Below are 22,134 nucleotides of genomic sequence, written 5' to 3'. Positions count from 1 at the left end.
TGCAGAAGTTAAGCCTCTCTTGGTAAGAGGATCCCTTCATTACCCTCACCAATCTTGTTGCCCTTCTCTGTACACACTCAAGCAAAACTACATCCTTCCTAAAATGAGGCCTCCAGACCTGTACACAGTACTCAAGGCGTGACCTGACCATTGCCTTATACAGAGGGACAATCACTTCCTTTTCCCTGCTAGCAAAATTCCTATATATCATATGACTGCACAATTACTCCCAGGTCTTTTTCATTTTCTACCACCTTAAGTGAGTACCACACAGTTGGTACGTTTCTCTGGGGTTACTTCTACCCATTTGCAGTGCTTTGCATTTGTCAAGGTTAAAAACTTCAGTTGCCACTTCTTAGCCCATCTGCCCAAATTATCTAGATCTTGTTGCAGTAGCACACTACCATTACTGTCATTAACAACCCTGCCAACCTTTGTATCATTTGCAAACTTCGACACTAAGCCTGATATTACCTTCATCATTGATAAATATATAAAACAGTGGACCCAACACTGTACCCTGTGGGACTCCACTAATAACATTAGTCCACGAAGAGCAGCACCCATTAATTACCACCCTCTGTCTTCTCCCACTCAACCATCCCTTTACCCATTGTAGCAACTTACCCTTAATACCATTCTGCTCCAATTTGTACAATAGTCTTCCATGCGCAACAGTGTCAAAAGATTTCCTGAAATCCAAATATATGATATCAAAATTATTTTTTGCATCCAGTTCCTTTGTAACCACCTCATAATATTGTATCAAATTTGTCAGACAAGATTTTCCCTTAACAAACCCATGCTGTGTCTGAATTATTGCTGTAGTCTTGTCTAGATGATCCTGCAATGCATCTTTAACCAGTGACTCCATTATTTTACCCGGAACAGAAGTTTAACTAACTGGTCTGTAATTACTGTGTCGCCCTTCATTCCCCCTTTGTGAATTGGGGATACATTTGCACATCTCCAGTCTGTGGGGACCTCCCCTGAGTTTAAGGATGCTCTCATAATTATGACTAAGGGTGTGCTTAGATGCTTTGCTGCCTCCTTTAATATAACTGGATAGATCCCATCCACCCTAGGTGCCTTTATGTTTAACTTCAACAATTTCTCCTCCACTTTGCTCTCAGTTATTACAAAATCGTTAAGCACCCTGCTACAATTTGATAACCTTCTGCCATTTTCAAACCTTAATAACACATGTGTGAATGTAGATGCAAAATACTCATTCAGTTTGTTTGCTATCTGAGCAGGATCATCAACATCGATATCAAGTGGACCAATCAGATTCATCCCCTTCTTTTTAGCGTTTATTTAAGAAAAGAAATCCTTGCTGTCTTTCTTAGCATCTTTTGCCAAAGATTTCTCGTAATCTACCTTTACCTGCCTAACCTCCTTTGTAACCTGATTACAGACTAGCTTATATCTGCCATAGGCTTCAGAGTCGCTTGATAATTTATATGCATCCCATGCATTTTTCTTCTCTGTCACGAGTCTCATTAGTTCATTTGATAACCATTTAGGCCTAAACTTTGAACAATATTTCTTAATAGGTATGAAACTTTTAGTAGCATCCACAATTAATTCCTTGAATGCTTCCCACTTAGAATTTACTGTTGGTAACATCGTCAGTTGATACCACACAGAATTTAAAAACTGTCTGAGACCACTGTACTCACCTCTACGGAAGCAAAAACCCTTTCCTTTACCCCTGATATTAATATACGTGAGGAAAAGAGTAAGGGAAACAACTGAACCATGGGGTAAAAAGTAAAGTGCAGCCATTATCAACCCACTGCAGGGTGGAAGCCTCCTCAACAATTCATGCTGAGGGAAATGGACCATAATCTGCCACGCTGGTCCAGTGCGGGTTGGCAGATCGACCGTATTCAGCAGGCAGGGGCTTGAACCCCGGTCTACTCAAAGAGCGTGTGCTACTGCACTCCCGCTCCTGCCCACTCGGCTACGGAGGCCTTCAACCTTGGGGTACACCAGCATTAGTGGAAAAGTTAGAAGAAATAGAGCCATCTACCATCACCCTCAGTGAGAAAACTGGATAACCAATTGCAAAAAAAACAGTTGGCAAACCATAAGATGGAAGCTTGTTTAGGAGACCTTTATGCCAAACACGATCAAAAGCCTTTGAGATGTCAAGAGCAACTGCTTGTGTTTCCCTGAACCTTTCCATTGAATTTGTTCATAAGTGGGTAACATAAGCCAGAATATCACCAGTGGATCGACACTGGCGGAATCCATACTGGCGATTATTGATCAGACGGAAGGTTTTTAGGTAGTTTAAGAGTTGGCAGTTAATTGATTTCTCCATTACTTTAGAAAGAGTAGAAGTAATTGCAATGGGACGATAATTGGATGGGAGGGATTTGTCACCCTTTTTAGGAACTGGCTGGATATGAGCAAATTTCCAAGCAGAAGGAAAAACACCTTTGGAATAAGAAAGTGAAAATAGGCGGCAAAGAACAGGAGTAAGTTCGGGAGGACAGGTTTTGAGAACAAGTGGAGAAACACCATCAGAACCTAGAGCTTTCTTAGCATCAAGATTCGTCAAAATCCTGCTGACGTCCTTTTGATGGAAGACCACAAGAGGCATTGATTGGAGTGTTTTGGGAATGGTGGGAGGTGTTTTACCAAGATAATTGATACAGGAGTTGGAAGAAAAATAGGATACTAGCAGGTCAAGTTTATCCTTGGCTGAAGTGACAACAGAACCATCTGGTTTTAACAGAGGTGTGAGCAGAGATGGGCAAAAGTTGCAGCCAATAGTTTTGGAAAGAGACCAGAATGCTCGGCTACCATTAGGCAAGAAGCAAGTTTTATACTCTTAGCCTGTTCAAAATCTAGTTTGGACTGATTAACAACTGCTTTACAATTGTTGCGAGGTTTGGTAACAAGCCAGTTACATGCAACGTTTTTCTCTTGAACAAGCCTGGAAGTCTTTCTCATGTTCCGTGAACCAGTCTCGAACAATCCTTGTGGTGTGGCATGGCGCATTATCCTACTGGAAGAAGGCACTGCCAAAGAGGAAGACCGTTGCCATGAAAGGGTGTACCTGGTCAGCAATGATGTTTAGGTGGGTGGTAGATGTCAGAGTGCCCGGCACATGGATGACTGGACCCAGGGTATTCTAGCAGAACATCACCCAAAGCATGAAAACAAGCCACCACCACCAGCTTGTTTTCATCCCACGGTGCATCCAGGTGCCATCACTTCCCCGGGTAAACGACGCACACATACCTGGATGTCCACATGGTGCAATAGGAAATGTGATTCGTCGGACCAGACGACCTTCTTCCAATCACTCAAGGTCCAGTGAGCCGTGGTTAGCATGGGCACGTGGAGTGGCCTGCAGCTATGCAGCCCCAGTTTCAGCGGGGTTCGGTGTACTGTGTTGTGACACATTACTCCTGCCACCAGCATTCCTATTACCGGTGAGTTGTGCCATAGTTGCCATGTACCATCCGGGAGAGCCTTCATTCACCTCAAGCATCGATGAGCCATGGTTGTCCAACACTTCGCCAGCAGTCAGTGCGATTTCCCTCCTTGGACCACTTTTGATAGGTACTAACCACGACTGACTGTGAGCACCCCACCAGCTGTGCTGTTTCGGATATGCCCTGACCCTGTCGTCTGGCCATTACAATTTGGCCTTTTTCAAACTCGCTTAAGCCTGCTGCCTTTCCCATCTGAAGAACAAGAGTAATGCTGATTAACGGAGCTCAGTAGCAGGTGTTTTTTATACCATGTCCCGACCATGCACACATTGTAGTTCACCTACAGTTGCTTTGGTTTGCATAATGTTTTGGCTCGTCGGTGTACATATACAGGGTGTCCAGGCTAGAGGTATCCAAAAATATAAGGTGTATTAAAATAATTTTTTTGTTATTATACAGAGTAACTCAAGTTTTTATGAAGGTTAGTAAAGTTCAATGTGGGCACCTTTTGTAGCTCGACAGATGTCAAAACAATATTTCAGCTCTTGCCAAGTGTTTTCCAGCATCTGAGGCATTATTAGATCCAACGTCCAAGAAAGATGTTGTTCAAAAATGTGGTAACATCTCAATGGAAGTGTGGTGGAGCACACCATCTTGCTGAAACCTGGGGGAATCTGTGGAACAGCAAAGATCTGCAGCATGTCAAAGTAAGTGTGTCCCATCACTGTGGGCTCTATGAAAAAAAATGGACTGATGATGCCATTTTTGGGCATTCCTAATCAGACATTGACTTTTGGTGTGTCCCTTTCATTTTCAATCACTTGGTGAGGATTCTCCGTATCCAAAATGTGGCAATTATGTCTGTTAACCTTTCCTGCAAATGTGAAAGGTTTATTCATCACTGAATAACAACAGATCAAGATAATTGGGATTGTCATCAGTACGGCTGATCATCTCAGTAGTGAAATCAGCTCTTAAGCGGGGATCATCTGGCTTAAGAAGTTGAAGTTTGTACGCACACAAACGGAGACATTTGTGAACAGTGTCATGAACTGTTGAACAAGGAATCTACAGTTCATTACTAGCCAGAAATTTTTGACTTACGTGGGCTCCTAGAGAAAGACTTGCGCACCCGATCTACAGTCTTGTCGGTCACATGCTTTTTCGGGTGTTTTACAGTTTGTGAAACCAAACTTCCTGTCTCTTTTAGAGTCTTATCCCACTGAAGAATGGATTTGGATGCGGGAGGATCCACATTCCATTCCCTTTCGTGCACGCCGCCGAACACGCATAACTGATTGAAATTCAGCTAACCAAAGCATGCATTGCACCTTCCGCTGCGGCATCCACATCTTGACTGAGGCCTGCACTAGTGACCTTAATAGTATAACAAAACAAATCTTGGAGAGACTTCCTATCAACTGCGCTTTCGCTTGAGAAAATATAATGAGTGGTTCTCCAATTATAAGCCGTTGTTTTTGGATGCCTCTAGCCTGGACACCCTCTATATACATCTGCAGCCATTGCTGCTGCTTTGGTGCATTTGCCATATCCAGTTTATTTTTATCTTTTCGCTATTTCTTCTGGTTTTAACTCTTTGGTATTATAGTTTATATATATGTATATGTGTGTGTATATCCAGAAGGTACACACTATTCACCTAAAAAAATCGTAAGGATGTATGGCATATACCCTCCACTACAGCCCTGGGTACAAGTATAATAAATATCTATGTAGTCAAAAAATTAAAAGCACAGAAATAAAGCCAAATCAGGAAATCAAATCATGAAGCACACAGAAGATATCAAGCACTTATTAAAAAAAGGAGATATAATTCTAAGTTAAATTTAGATTTTATTAAAGTAAATAAGTGTACGGCTTCTATTTCAGAGAAATGGGAGGATACTTTTAGTTCAATTCCTGATGCTGTTGGTTTAAAGAAACATAGTTTAGAAATAGTGGAAAGTGAAATAAGTAAAAAGATCTGTGCCATATCTCAAAATCCTGATGAAGCAAAATCTGAAAAACAGGACTGTTTAGAAAAAGAAATTAAAATTACATCAAGGGAAAATAAGATTTTTCCATTAAAAAAAAAAGCTGTTTAATGTTATGCATAAAAAGCAGGCTGTTATTTTATATTGACTTGTTTTCCACAACATTCAACTGATTTCAAGAGAATTTTTGTGATACTTTTCTGTTTTACGATAATCATATCCAAAGTCAATTTTTTTCAAACACTAATATATTATATTAGTTTATTATATTATATTGCAAATATATTACTGTGATATTTCGTTTAAAACTGTACAAAGATTATTTAAAAATCATTGTTGAATCCACAGGTTTTGTTTAGCTGTGATATTTTCTTTTATCTCATAAAAAAAGAAATACGTTAATGAGAAACAAATTTGTAAAATAAATTTTATGTAAAGATTAAATTTACTTTGCTGCTTTAAATATTCTGATGGCTAAACGTACTCTTTGTCACTTTTGGGAGGGAGGAACTTTTTCATTTACTCAAGTGCTGATGTTGATGATGGCAAAAATTGGTTTGTTTTTTAGTCTTGGTGAATTGCTGAGAGTTGGCGCCCATGAATATTTTTGTGAAAACTGAATTCCGCTACAACCATTAGTTCTCCTATAATTAATTTTTTGCCAGACTTTGGAGCACCTATATATGTTTGTATGAATAATTAGGATGTGGAATGATTCATGTGGACCCATACTTATAAGCGGTAGTAAATTGGAACAGGGGGGGGGGGGGGGGAATCATTAAACATTGCTGATGATCCCACTGACAAGAATATGAATCTGTTAGATGTCACGAGTCGCAGAAAGTTAAAATTTTATTACACAATGATAGATGATTAAGTTTTTCTTTTCCCTACAGGTTACGTACCTGTCTGTGATAGTGTTGGAAGTAGGGAGGGGGTGTTAATCTAATATAAGTGATCCTCACAGCTGTGATTATGATTAGAATTTTTAATTGTGTGGAAAGACTTGGCTTCAAATTGCATTTAAATGTGACAAAAATTTTGGGGGAGGGGTCCCACCATGCAAACACTACTTTGAGATTTTCCTCCAAAAAATAGTTTTCTTATCCTGTGAAGCAGGTAAACAAATCATATGTGTAATTTATAGACAGGTATATTGATGGCCTTTAATTAATTTGATGCTTATTCCAAAACATTCTTCTCTAAGTAGAACATGTTAAAAGGAATGTTTATGGTATAGACATATAGTCTTATGTAGGGCATCTCCCAAACGCTAGTTTGACTCTGCTGTGGTACACTGTCATGATACAGAAACTCTGCAGAAATCCAGAACTCGAGGTTTTCTGTGGGTCGTGCTCAGGTTGTGGCCCACCTTCTTGTAGCCATTTTGCTACCAGGAAGCAGCAAGAACCAGCGAGGTGTATCCCGATACCTGTCTATACAACTGAGCATGACCCGCAGCAAACTTAGTGTTATGTACTGACTGTCCAAACCATTTTCAAAAAATGAGCAAATAAAATAAAATAATAAAGTAAAAAATGATACAAATAAAAGGAATTAAATAAAAATAAATAAATGATACAAATAAAAGGAATTAAATAAAAATAAATAAATGAAATTTATTTATTAACCTTAACCACAGTGGGCCATGAAATAAAATAAAAATAAAATAATTGATGGCAAACTACCAAAAGGGGGGGGGAGGAAATATTCTTGTTGTTTATGGTATTACAGTTAACAGATATTCCAGCTTTCTGAAAGAATTTCTGCATTATATATCACTTACAATCTAAATTACAAAGTAGTTGACAGTTACATAAGATTTATTGGGATACCAATTGTAATAAAAATTGTTCAATATCAAAAATCTGACAGACTAGGCTCAAATTTAGTATGGAGTTTTACCGTCCATTACTTTATAATTTTAGTTTAGTGATATGGAATATTCAATCTATGCCTTGTGAAACGTTTAATTCCTGTACTGTAAGGATTGCAGGAAAAATTTCCCAGAAAAACTGGTCTTAATTTGTTTCTCAGAAACAAGTGAAAATTTTGATGTGAAAAAATCTTAAAGTGAATATTCTATAGGTTTAAGAGAAATTAACTATTGGGGTAAATAAAACTTAGTGTGATTTTGAATATAGTAATTTTTTCAATTTTATAATGTGAGTGTTTTAAGAAACAATATATATTTATTCATATATCCTGCAGGTTAGGTTTCAGCAACCTAGTTTTTAAAGGCAATTCCAACGTGAGTAATTATGTGTTATGGCTACAACAAAAATCCCAGAGCAGAAAGTAATTTTATGTGGAGAGTATGGAGTTGGAAAAAGTTCTGTTTTTCGACGATTCACTACAAATAGCTTTGTTCCTGCAAATGATCGGAACTCAACCCTTGGATTAGATCACTTTGATAAAATTTACAAAGTCTGTGGAAGAGAAATTAGGGTAAGAGTTAGCAGTTCATAAGTTTGAAGTTTTCATTCATTGTTACAATATTTAATTATTCAGATTAAAGAAATTGTACTCTGTATATTTGTTGTTTTGATGATTTATTCCATAATGCAGCTGTTTGCATTTAATTTGGATATAAGTAGACTTGCAAACTTTCCCATTTCCTGGATTGAATTAAACTGGGGGAGGCTATTTTCTATTTGGCAATTTTCAGCCACCCATATATATACAGTGTATGTATACATGTAGTAAGTGGATGCCAAAACAATATTCATGTGTAATTAGATAAGTGCAGCATTGGTATACACTGAATTATGACCACCTACCTAATACTGAGAGACCTCTGTAGCCAAGTGGTCATGAGCAGGAGTGTAGTAGCACACACTCTTTGAGTGGACCGGGATTCAAGCTCCTGACTGCTAAATACGGTCGATCTGCCAGCCCGCACTAGACAAGCATGGCAGATTATGGTCCATTTCCCTCACTGTGAATTGTTGAGGAGGCTTCCATCCTTCAGTGGGTTGATAATGGCTGCAGTTTACCTCTTTCTTTTCTTTTTTTTTTTTCTTTTTTTTTTTTACCTAATACTGTGTTGGACCACTGTTCTCACGGATAACAGCCACTGTTTTCCTAGGTATTGACTCCATTAGATGTCTGAAGATGTTTGTAGGGATCTGCAATCATGCTGCCTGCAAGGCTTTCCAGTGTCAGAATAAAGTTGCTTGTTCATATGCTTCACTTTCCCATTCCAAAGTATCTTATGGACGTTCAGCTGGATTGAGGTCAGATGAATTTGGAGGCCAATCAAGATGGGTGATATTTTCACTGTGTTCCTCGAGCCACTCGTGCATAGTGCAGCCCCAATGGCATGGTGCATTATTGTCTTGGAAGATCCTGTTTCTGTCCAGCAAAAAATGCAACATGGCAGGGTACACATGGTCTCCTAAGATCTACTGGTAGACCTAGTTCTTGAGAGCAAAAGATGCCCTGTATTAAGCAACCACCGGCCTGGATAGTAGACACCATGCCTGATGGGTCCTTGGATTCGTGTTGCTTGTTCCACACACGAAGGCATACATTGGTGTGTTGCATCAGATATTTGGACTTGTCCAGCCAGCATGTTGTTGACATCACAGCATTCACCATCAACAATGATCAGAGGGTGTTTTTTTGGTCTTCTGCTGTGGAACCCCATGCATCTTAGGGTGTGGCACATTGTCATTTGGGATATTGTTCTTGCATTCCCCATATTGTATTGCAATGTCAATTCCATTCAGTTGCATACAACACACCACGCCCTTCACTTACCACAAACATCCACCTTGTGTAATCCTTTACTGTTCTGTTGGCAGGAGGTGGTTTTACTCATTCAGTGCCATTCTCTGTATACCTTAACCACAGTGGGCCATGAGCAACTGACACGTGCCATTTCTGATATGAAGCATCTGACTCACCAGTTCCCAGTCGTGCCCTTTTAAGCTTCATGTTATCTTTACTACATCCCATAACTACTACTTTATCACTTTGACTTGCATGACCAGGTGAAAATTACCACTGCCAAACAGCTGTTCAGTTTTTTATACTGTGAACTTTGAAGCATAGTCCATTGTGGATGGGGATGGTCATAATTCAGTGATCGCTGAGTGTACAAGGAACATTTGAAAAGTTCATGGCCTGAAAATGAAGGGTTTATTTCATTTGAAAAACTGAAATCAACACTGATGCCACAGTGTGTTGATTTCAGCTGTGAAGAAATGGGCCTCCAGGAATGCATCCACTGATGCAATGACACTGCTGTCAGTGGGAAAATTGATGCCATCCAGGCACTTTTTCAAATTAAGAAATAAGCGAAAGTCTGATGGTGCTAGATCCGATGAATGTGGGGGTGGTCCAAGATTTCAAAGCTACACTTATGACAGTAACAGACTTGTCAGCAGGCATGCCATCTTGATGGTACAAGACTCCTCTGTTATGTTTCTCAGTGTTTATCTTTGATGTTTTCACGCAATCACCTCACAAGGTTTGCATAATATGCCCCTGTGACTGTCTGGCCTTTCTGAAGATAATCCGCTAGCAACACTGTCAGCATCCCAAAAAAACCCATTCCATTCTAGCATAAGGAATTGACTTGCCCTTTTTTGAAAGGGCAAGTCAACTGTTTGGAATGTTCCTTTGTCTCTGGCTAAAAGTGCTAAACTTGCATCTCATCCATGGTCACAAACCTTGCAAGGAAATTTGCTGGATATACTTGAAAATGGTGTGTGTGTGTGATCTGCTGAAACCCATTATGATACCCTTTTTCATAGTAAGAATCTCTGTTATTATATGGTATACACATTCAGATGAGATGTCCAAAATTCTAGCAATATACCAAACTGTCAATCACTCATCACCAGATCATGCACACTGTCAACTTCTGGAGTGAGGGACATTGCAGATTTTCCGCAATGTGGGTCATCCTCCAGGCTTTTCCTCCCTCGTTTAAATTCTGCTGCCCCCTTCTTAACTATGGAATAGGAAGGGACATTCTCCCCCTATACTGTATACTTTTGAATTGCCTTTGACATTAGTCTTTTTTTTTTTTTTTTTCCAAATATCGAATGACTGCATGGTGACTGATTTTGTCCATCTTTCCTCATTCACATAGCTTTGTTGACTTCAGGATCTGTAATTTAAAAAAAGATGGTATTGAAACTGCATGAAACTTTGTAGGTTGCTATTTGAAGTGCTGTAAGCATTAAATTAAAAAAAAAATTAAACTCTGTTTTGAGAGATTTTTGAAGCCACAACTTTTCAATGCCCCTGTATTATGTGCCAGTTAGAATGCCAAACTACAAGTAGTTTACAGTTTGAATATAATATATGAAGAGTTGCATTGATTTTTACTGAAACCAGGAAAGGCAGCTGCAAGAAGCCATTCCAATTTAAGTAAGTTACAACAATGCTTAATTTTTTAAGTTGAAATTTGGCCAATCGTACATCACCAAACTGCAGAGAAGTGTCAGATGATTAGCCAAATTTCATTATAAAAAATTAAGCATTACATTTGGAATGGTTGAAAAAAAGTGTCAAGTGATCAAGAATTGCTCTACCATTCGTGAGCCGAAACAATTCATGAATGGTAAATGACCCATTTTATGAATAAATACCTTTTGGTGTAAAATTAAGCCTGTTTTTCATTTTTGCATTAAGATCAGAAACTCTGGTGAATAGGATGATGTTTCATAAAATCTGATCTCAGTTAAAGAATTGGCTTTTGCATTTGTGTCTGCAGTAATACATCCATTATATTCCAAGATTGATGGGAGTGTGATGTGTATTTTCCTTCATGTATTTTGTCCCAGACCACCTTAGAACTGACCAACTGGGTAATAGAATAAGTAAAACAGATCCATCATTCCTTTTGGCTCTGGTGTCAGATACAACATGCTTTTGCCTGTTTAAATGCTTTGAAATTAGCTGTGGTGGGATATCAATGGAATATTCCCAATCTTAGCCTTTTTTTTTTACTGCTATAAATTCTGCATTTCACCATAGCTTGAGAAATGGTGGAAACCAGGAATGTTTAGGGAATTGCAAATTGTATTTTTATTTTTTATTTATTATTTTTTTTTTTTATTGTTTTTTTACCCCAAACACGAGAGGTATTAGAACCTATAGTATTTAGTACCGTGCTTGGGTAGGGGGTTGAGAAGACGAAAGAAGATATTTGTTGACATTGGAATTGAACTTCTGTAGACTGTCATTTTCAGAAAACAGAAAACGGCAGTTGAATGAATAAACAAGGAAGATGAAAGGTTGGTTCTGTGAGTTTGAAGTTGGACTGTTTTGAAAGAGAGAGTGGGAATTATAGAAGCCAATTCAGAGGAAGTGCCCGTGGAAGTATCTGTAGAAGAGGCATGTAGCAGAAACAGTACGTCTATGAGACAGCAAGTGGAGAGACTCTGTTAAAGATGAATCATTAATTAACCTAACTGTCCTCTTCTGAATGGAATCAAGAAGCCTGAGAGAGATTTTGGGGGCACCGCCCCAGATATGGGAACAATATTCTATGGCAGGGCGGATTTGTGATTTATACAGAGTGAGCAGCTGTATGGAAGAAAAGTAACGCCGAGAGCAAAAGAGAAAACCAAGTTTTTCAGATGCAGAAGAAGGTCATTAATATACAAGAGGAAAAGAGTGGGGGAACCTTGGGGGACACCGGCATTAGTGGAGAAGTTAGAGAGCCATCTACCATCACCTCAGTGAGTGATCAGAGAGAAAACTGGATAACCAATTACTAAAAACAGTTGGCAAACCATAAGATGGAAGCTTGTTTAGAAGACCTTTATGCCAAACACGATCAAAAGCCTTTGAGATGTCAAGAGCAACTACCTGTGTATCACCGAACCTTTCCATTGAATTAGTCCATAAATGGGTAACATAAGCCAGAATATCACCAGTGGATTGACACTGACAGAAGGTTTCTAGGTAGTTTAAGAGTTGACTGTTAATTGATTTCTCCATTACTTGGATGGGAGGGATTTGTCACCCTTTTTAGGAACTGGCTGGATATGAGAAAATTTCCAAGTAGAAGGAAAAACACCTTTAGGATAAGAAAGTGAAAAATGGCAGCGAAGAATAGGAGTAAGTTCAGGAGCACAGGTTTTGAGAACAAGTGGAGAAATACCATCGGGACCTGGAGCTTTCTTAGCATCAAGATTCGTCAAAATCCTTCTGACATCCTTTTGACAGAAGACCACATGAGGCATTGGATGGAGCGTGTTGAGAATGGTGGGAGGTGTTTTACCAAGATCATTTTACAAAGGAGGTTAGGCAGGCGAAGGCAGATTACGAGAGATCCTTGGCAAGGGATGCGAAGAAAAACAGCAAAGAGTTCTTTACTTATGTAAACTCTAGAAGGAAGGGGATGAATCAGATTGGTCCACTTGAGATCGATGGGTCAACTGTTGATGACCCTGCTCGGGTAGCTAACAAACTAAATGAATATTTTGCATCGACATTCACACATGAGGAGTTATTCAGCGAGGGGAATGCCAGAGGTGTATTCAACTCTAGCAGTAAGCTAGAGAATCTTGTAATAACTGAGAGCAAAGTGGAGGAGAAATTGTTGAAGATAAACACAAGAAAGGCACCTGGGGTGGATGGGATCTATCCAGTTATATTAAAGGAGGCAACAAAGGAGGTAAGCAAACCCTTAGCCATAATTATGAGAGCTTCCTTGGACTCAGGGGAGGTACCCATTGACTGGAGATGTGCAAATGTGACCCCAATTCACAAAGGGGGATCAAAGGCTGACACAAGTAATTATAGACCTGTGAGTTTAACTTCTGTTCCCGGAAAATTAATGGAGGCACTGGTGAAAGAAGCACTGCAGGATAATCTAGACAAGACTTCAGTTATAGCTAGGACACAGCATGGTTTTGTTAAGGGGAAGTCTTGCCTGACCAATTTGATTGGATACTATGATGCAGTCACAAAAGAACTGGATGCAGGGAATAACTTTGATATTATATACTTGGATCTTAGAAAGGCTTTTGATACTGTTGCACATGGAAGACTGCTGCACAAATTGGAGCAGTGTGGCATTGGAGGCAAGTTGCTGCTATGGATAAAGGGGTGGTTGAGGGGGAGAAGACAGAGAGTGGTAATCAATGGACACTGCTCATCGTGGACTAATGTTATTAGTGGAGTCCCTCAGGGTTCAGTATTGGGGCCTTTATTGTTTTCTGTATTTATAAATGATATTGATGATGGTATATCAGGCTTAATGTCCAAGTTTGCAGACGATACGAAGGTTGGCAGGGTTGTCAAGGACACTACTGACACTATGCTGCTGCAACAGGATTTGGAAAGGTTGAGCAGATGGGCTTCGAGGTGGCAAATGAAGTTTAACATTGACAAATGTAAAGTACTACATATGGGAAACAGCAACCCCAGAGCAACGTATCAACTCTGTGGTACTACACTGACAGTGGTAGAGAATGAAAGGGACCTGGGGGTGGTGGTGCAGGCAGATATGAAGTTCTCTGAGCAGTGCAGACGAGCTGCAGGAGTAGCTCATGGTGTATTGTCAATGATATATAGGAATTTTTCTAGCAGGGATAAGGAGGTGATTATTCCCTTGTATAAGGCAATGGTCAGGCCACACCTAGAGTACTGTATACAGGCCTGGAGGCCTCATTTCAGGAAGGATGTAGAGCTGCTGGAACGAGTACAGAGAAGGGCAACTAGATTGGTGAATGGGACAAAGGGGTTCTCTTACGAAGAAAGGCTTAAGTTTTGCAAATTACAGTGTCTGGAAACTAGGCACCAGCGGGGTGATCTGATAGAGGTGTACAAAGCCTTGAATGGTTTGAGCATGCTCAATGCTGATGGGATTCTTCCTCTAGCTCAGAAAAATCACCTGAGAGGGCATAAATTCAAATTGAGGAAAGACAGATGTAGGATAGATGTGCGGAAATTTGCCTTTAGCCAGCAGGTGGTTGGTGGGTGGAACAGACTTCCATCCCTTGTCGTGGAAGTTGATAGCCTAAATAAGTTTAAGGCTCAGCTGGACAGGTATTTCGAACGAACAGAGGGGTGAAGTGGAAGTGGTTATTTTTATTTATTTATGTTACTTTTTTTTTTTTTTTTTTTTTGGCTGATGCTGCATAAGCTTGCTTTCTTGCATCAAATGCCTCTACTAATGCTAATGCTAATCATTAAATACATGAGGTGGAAGAAAAATGGGGTGCTAGCAGGTCAGCTTTATCCTTGGCTGAAGTGACAACAGAACCATCTGGTTTGGACAGAGGTGGGAGCAGAGATGGGCAAAAGTTGCAGCCAATAGCTTTGGCAAGAGACCAAAATGCTCGGATACCATTAGGACAAGAAGCAAGTTTTCTACTCTTAGCCTGTTCAAACTCTAGTTTGGACTGATTAATAACTGTTTTACAATTGTTGCGAGCTTTGGTGTAGGCAGAAAATGAAACTGAAGAATTAGAAACAAGCCAATTACGATATGCAACATTCTTCTCTTGTGAACAGCCTTAGCACATTTATTGGAAAACCAAGGTTTAGATAAAGGGCGAGATTTTAAAGTGGAGTGTGGGATAAAGGATTCCATTCCTGCAAGAATAATTTCACTGACACGATCTGAGCAAACGTTGACATCAGAAGTTTTGAAACAGTAATCCGACCAAGGAAAAGAAGAAAAGAAGTCTCGCAGGTCATCCCATTTTGCATTCTTGTAATGCCAAACAACACGAGGTTGGGAATAGCCATGAGATAAAGGTTCCATTGGAGAAGAGACAATCACCAAGTTGTGATCTGAAGTGCCTAAAGGACCTCTCACTTCGACTGTGTACTTAGAAGGGTTGTTTGTGAGAAAAAGATCAAGCTTATTGGCTGTATGATTAGGATTGTCCAGTATTCTTGTCGGTAAATGAACAATCTGTGCAAAGTCATTAGTAATTGCAAGAGCCTCAGCATCTCGATCAGCTGGGTCAGTGTGACTAGAAAACAGAAGCCAGCTGGAGTTGTGAACATTAAAATCACCAAGGAAAATTACCTCACTGTTAGGAAAGTCGGACTGGAGAAAGTCAAGTTGCAAAGAGAGGAAGTCAAAGAGCTCCAAGTAATTAGTGGAGTATGGACATGATGTACATGATTGCATCAGTGATAGGCTCTTGACTGATTATAGTGATATCATATTTTGCAAGATGTTGGAAAGCATTCCAGATAGTCTGAAAGGAAGAAATGACTTCTCACTATGTAAGCAAGTTATCATGGAGAAGTGATCTATGCAATTCTCCTCCATCTTCCAAGTAAGTGAAAGGAGCAAATAGAAAGATCAATGGCAGAAAACGTATGATTGCGGAAGGTGTTTTTTTTTTTTTTTATTTCACATTTAGAAGGGAGCGGTCATCATCAGTGAACATATGCCCATGACTCATTCCTTTCTGTTGATATCAGCAACAGGTGTTATGTCCATTGAAATCCCCAAGAAGGTAAGAAAGGAGGCAATTGCATAACAAGATCAAGGTCTCTCTCTGGGGAATGTCAGTTCCAAGTGGCAAATAGATAAAGAAGACTGTTAATAAAAACCCCACTGTAAGGCAAATTGCAACTGCCTCTATGCTGGTTGTAAGTAACAGTCTGAAATGGGGTCTGGTTGCTTATGAGGATTGCAACTCCTCCTGAGCACTGCCATTCACAATTCCATCCTTATGAATAGTTTTGTATGGTAGGGTCATCATTTGCCTCCAGATAAGGCTCTTGAAGCAAAAGCAAACGATTCATGATTTTGCAGGAGCACCTTGATGGCTCCTGCAAAATCTTAGTTTCTTTTTTGAGGAAGTGGATGCTGTTCTGTGTCTATTTCTTCCTCTGCAAAGAGTTCCAAGCTGATTTGTCAGATACCTCCTTGGCTTTGACATCCCATTTTTTCTTGTACTGCTGTTGCGCTTTAATTTTCTGTAATGCTGGGGTACTAGGAGTAATTGATGGAGTGGCAGCTGACTGAGTTTTCTGTGCAGGTTTTTCAGAACTCAGTAAATAGTAGACAATGGGCATAATTGAACTTTTCAATGGTATAGTCATTGTGTCCCAATGGCACATTTCTTGGCAACCATTTTAGCATATGTTGCCTTATTGCTTTTTCCTGGTTTACCTGCTCTTCTTGCCCCCTAGTATGAAATTTTCAGCTCTGTCTTGTCTTTATATTTCTTTTTCTTCCTTCCACCTCTGTCATACTTGTGAATGCAGGGTGCTCTCCTTAGCAGTTAATGCAGTTGTAGCTGAACATAACATAATTTTATGGTGCCTCTGCACCACACAGAGTATGTGCAGGGGCACACCATGGTAGGCAATTTGTGAAAGTCCATATTAATGGAACTTGAAACACCTTAATAGATTTGGAATGTATGGATGTACTGTGCAATTTGGATAGCCAGCTTTGATCGTAGTAGGGGATATTGGCATATTCAAAATAAAGATGAGGTTTCTAGTCAGGCTTTTATTTTGGTTAGTTGCCCGGGCACCCCACCCACATAACAGAGCCCAAATGGGATGCCCGCTAGCCAACAAGCAATAAATGCCCTCAGGAGTGGGGTGCCAGGGCTACCCAGACACCATACCCACACTGCTGCTAGTGTGAATCAGGTCTCTCAGACCATTAGGGAAGAGGCATGGCATTGACATGATGCTTGTAGGCAAACCCACTAACCAATTGATCCTGGGCTAGCCATAGATACATCTCACGATGTACAGGTGCCCACAGCGAGGGGAATCTAAATGAGATAAATAGCATTGTACTGCAGCAGAACACCACCCTTTGATAGCAAATCTCTGGAATTACTATAAGTTTATCTTCTGATCTTGCACTATTGATAGTCTCTTTGTGGCTTTGGTAATGTTTCAGAATTTGCTTATTCAAATCCCAAAACAATGTCAACACAACTTTGCTGGAAGAAGGCACACTTCTGCGTTTTTTTTTTTTTTTTTTTTTTTTTTTTTGTTGGAGATAAGGAATTTCCAATCTGCTTTATTTCGGGCTCATAACAATTTGCTGTGAAAATGCCTGTCCATCACAATACTGCTACAGAAATTATATGCAAATCTCCAAATGCTTTTGTTTATGCTCAATTATGAGAAGTTTGGGGCTCTTCCTTGCATAGACTTTTGATACTTGATTGTTCTGTGTCTGGTTGAATATGTAGTCCTGTTGCTGATGTCTAACCTTCCAGCAACAACAGAAAGAGTAATCAATGTTTTTTCTTGAATGACAGCATCCTATTTACTGTTGTTGAAGTTGTCAGACACCATGAATGGTATCCATCAACCATTTCTAAACCTTTCTGCCTGTTTGTACACTTTTTCTCTATATCATAACAGTATTCTGTGAAGCTGAGAGGGTTTTACTCCTTTCCAACTAAAAAACCATAACACCACTTGTTGCTCACTGATGATGCAATTGGAAAGCAGAGCTAATATGATTACACCTTACTGTGTGAAACATATACTAATACTTATTAGTATTAGCCATATAATGTAAGGAAGCCCAACTTTTATATAGTAACCTGTTATGCAGGATTGAGTCAAATACTTAACAGAAATCTACTTTAGTAATAATTTAAACAAGTAAACAATGTTGAAATTATTTCATTTTCCCAAGCTGTTTATTATAATTATTATAATAATTTTCTACATCCAGCTCATGAGTGACTGTCAAAATAGCTAACCAGGCCGATCAGACAATTTTCCCTTTACAAAACTATCATGTGTTTTCTGTTCAGAATTCCGCTTCTATCTCAATGATCCTGTACTGCACTCTTGATTATTGCTGATGTGATTTTCGTCACTACTGAAATCAGACTTACCAGCTGGTAATTACACATTTCACTTTTAGAACTGCCTTTACATATTGGTGATACACTGACATTTCTATAATCCAGGTTATTTCTCTAGTCCCGTGGTGGCCCCATAATCAACCTTAATGGTTCAACACTCACTTCTTGTCTTCTTTAAAATTACTGGGTATATGCCACTGACTCCAGGAGCCTATTGATCAGAGCCAGAACTAGGCAATCCTACGCCTGGGGCAAAAGTGTTATTAGTACACCTCCATAGGTAGCCAATCTTTATGAATTTATAAATATTGCTATTGCAATGATCTGTGATTTGCATATTAATGCAAATTAATATTAATAAATATTTAATATAATACAATATAATATTTAAATTAATAATACAATGAATATAACAAAACAAAAATATCAAAGAAAAAGTAACTTAAAAATAATCATATCTACATAAGAATTTGTTTATATATCTATATGTGAAATTTGTACTTTTAACATTATAAAAAACTAAAAATATGCAATGAAGATGTATTATTTTAATTGAAGTTTTCTTCAATTAAATTATTCAATTAATGAATGATTTTCAATGGATATAATTGATATGTTGGTTAGTTGTCCTTGTCTAGTCATTGATCTAAGGTAATTTTTACTCAATTTAAGGACCTGTTAAAAGGCAGGATAAGAAAATTTCGTAATGCTATTTCTATATTTGGAAAAGATTCTATAAGACAATACTCATGACTGAATTGGAGAAGTGATTCCTGCAGAATTGATAAAACATGATTTATCAAATTCTGTTGAAATATCTGATGCATTTAAATCTTTGTTATATTTTAATGCAAGGTTGAAAGCAGCCTTCTGCAAGTTAGATTTATTAATTAATGCGAGTGAAGTTCCAAATAGATATTCAAAATCTGAAGAAATAATGTTTAGTTTTTCAAATCTAGTGCTTAAAGCCGTGAATTCATCAGAATATCCAAACCTTATTTAATTTCAATACAAAATTGTTGCTCAGCAGATAAATTTAAATTGTCTGAAGATTCATAAAGCATCATTCTGTTTTTCCTTCTTTCATCTGGAAATGTAGCTGGTATAGCCATTTTTTCTGCTGTGGTAGCAGCATATCGAAAATATCTTGAAATTCACTTTCTCGTATTTCTGGAGATTTTTTTTATCAATCAGCTTATTAGTTGAGAAGTGTTACGTATGCAAAGCTTTGTAGCTTGTAATCCTTTATTTACACAGTCAGTATTATGAAGAATTTTATTCCATATAGCCAATCTGCATAAAAATAGATATGTCTGTTTGTAAAAGCAGACTTTGAGTAATACTGATAGTTCCACATTTGCAGACATTTCAATATTAATTGACTTTTTGAACTTTTGTTATTTGTAAGAACAAAGACTTCATAGCTCGTTCTTTGGACGACCTTCTTGTATTTGTATATCCTTTAAGTGAAAGCTTCAAAGTATTCATTAAAATTTCCCAGCGACTAGTGGAACCAGAAAAAAAGAGTAAATACAGGCACTCCCCGGTTTGCGTAATACTCGACTTATGGAAATTTGACTTTACGTAAGTTTTTGCCGGTCAGTGCAAACTTTAAAAAATCATGGAAACATATTTTGCATTATGGAGGTATCATGAAAATATCATAACGTGAACCCAATAACACTCTTTTTTTTTTTTTTTTTGTTAATTTGTTCCAAGACCTTGGAAGCTGAAATTTTCGCTATATAACTAAGCTATTTATCTCTCTAAAAGGTCATTTTTATAATGGAAATTGCACTACACTTTCAGTGTTATCGTATATTCCGTTATAAGAATCAATTTTGAAAGCCTTTGTGATATTTTTCTAAAACACTTCTGGAGGTCACGACCAAAAAACAATTTGCACTTTGCGGTTTATTGGGCTTTTCTTTTAGCACAGTCTATTATAAATGGGTAGTAAACTCAATCTTATTGCATTTGCGATAAAACCGAATAACTGGCATTGTGTGGATTTTTATGTTACGATATTATGAGTTCCCTTCACTGCAATCTTCAATCATATAAAAAACAAATTTTCAGAATCTTCTCTTCATTCCTATTTACTTATTACAATGGAGAAGGGAAAGGGACCAACGGAAAGTGCAAGTGCTGACAGTGCTAGGAAACGAAACAGAATTGATTTAGAAATGATGATTAAGGAGTACGAAGCAGGAAAAAGTTTGTCCTCTATTGCATGGAACTAGGTCTCACTAAATACTATTTTAAGGGACAGTGCGTGTATAAAAGAACATGTTAAAGGATCAATGCATTTAAGATCAACAGTGTTCAGGTGCTATATCAAAGATGGAAGAGCTATTAATATGGATGGAAAATCAGATTCAGAAGCAAGTGCCCCTGAGTCCAATGGCCATTCAAATAAAAGCAAGAAGTATTTATAAAGATATTAAGGATAAGTATGGTGAAATCAAGCCAAGTTTGTGGCAAGTAGCGGGTGGTTTAATAGGTTCGAGCATCATGCTGGTTTCCAAAACATTAAAGCATGCGGTGCTGATTCTGAAGCTGCAGAGAAATTTTGTGATGTCTTGGGGAAAAAAAACCTTCTAAAACTTCACTGCCCTCAACTTCTGCAGCAGCGTGCTTATCAGCTGGAGAGTTAATTCTGGCAGTGATGCTCGAAAGGTAAAACTTGCTGATGTTATGCCCGTCTCCTCTTTCCTTTTGTAATTTTATAATTTTTGTAATTTCGTACACTTTTGTAATTTTTCCTGCACGAGATAAAAAAAAATAGGATAAATTATTCTATTTACATGTTCTTTGAACATTTCTTTTTTGCTTCAATCAAATTCAGCGTGCATAGTTGCAAATGCTGCATAAGCATTTAGGGAAATTCTCGACTTACATAGTTCTGTGGAATGCAGCCCTTACATAAGTCGGGGAGTGGCTGTATACTTTGAACAATGCCAAAAAACATCATCCCAGACATTATTGACATTGCATGTACACCAGCATGTTACAAACATTGCAAGTTTTTTTTTTTTTTTTTCAATTATTGCCTGTTCACCATTATATTTTCCCACCATATTGGCTCTGTTATCATATCCTTGGCCCCTTACATTTTTAATGTCAAGTCCATCCTTTTATGTTTCTAATGCCAATCCCATGACAGTCTTTTCTTTACTTTCTATAAATTATATAATATAATTTATAATTAATAATATAATTTAATATAATATTATATATATATAATATATATAATAATAATAATATAATTTTAATATAATATTTATTATTTATTATTATTATTATAATAATAATAATAAAAAAATGTTCTTCTATTGCTATTTTAAGCCCACCTATGCTCAGAAGGTTGCAGGGAAGCAATCTGTTGGAACCCAAACTAATATAACAATTCCACCAAAAAAATCTTGCTCCCATTGCACCCTACATATTGAACACTCAAAATCCAGTACAAAACAATCAGCTACCACTTCAATATAAATACCACTTACTGCTCCACCTCTAAATAGACAAAATAATACCGAGAAAACTAAAAAAAAAACCTGACTTCCTGCCCATAACAAATGAAAACATGGAAATAGAGGTGAAGGAAACAAATGATGATGCAGTCTTGGAACTTTGTGTGGAGATATGGGCACTGGACAACTTCCATACTTTCCAAAAAATGATAAATCAAAGACTAAGAAAGCAAAGCCCTCTGCCACCCAGAAGCCTACAGACACACCCAACAAATCTAAATAAAGTCCATATTTAAATTTCTGCATTGGAACTGCCATGGTTTCCATCAAAATAGAAGACATTAAGGAATTGGAAATGGACCTACCCATGGAGGAGTTGCCATCCTTGTAGGTAACCAACCCCCCTTTCAAGCTACGGCACTGACCA

At 38.2% G+C, this 22,134-nt stretch overlaps 1 protein-coding gene across 2 annotated transcripts in view; it reads left to right on the top strand.

Moving 5' to 3' along the window:
* RabX6 (RAS oncogene family member RabX6) overlaps positions 1-22,134 on the top strand; it is a 72,841-nt gene that overhangs the window by 33,143 nt on the left and 17,564 nt on the right. For both annotated transcript variants that reach the window (XM_090381986.1, XM_090381987.1), the window contains exon 2: positions 7,658-7,894. In XM_090381986.1, coding sequence (XP_090238112.1) covers positions 7,715-7,894 — 180 coding nt within the window. In that variant the 5' untranslated portion in view covers positions 7,658-7,714. The remainder of the gene's footprint in view (positions 1-7,657; positions 7,895-22,134) is intronic.

Source organism: Mastigoproctus giganteus, chromosome 9 (genome assembly GCF_048544385.1).
Source record: "Mastigoproctus giganteus isolate SK-2022 chromosome 9, ASM4854438v1, whole genome shotgun sequence".
In the NCBI taxonomy this organism is placed as follows: domain Eukaryota; kingdom Metazoa; phylum Arthropoda; class Arachnida; order Uropygi; family Thelyphonidae; genus Mastigoproctus; species Mastigoproctus giganteus.
The sequence above is the reverse complement of the archived record's forward strand: the minus strand, read 5'-3'. Positions and strand labels throughout refer to the sequence as shown.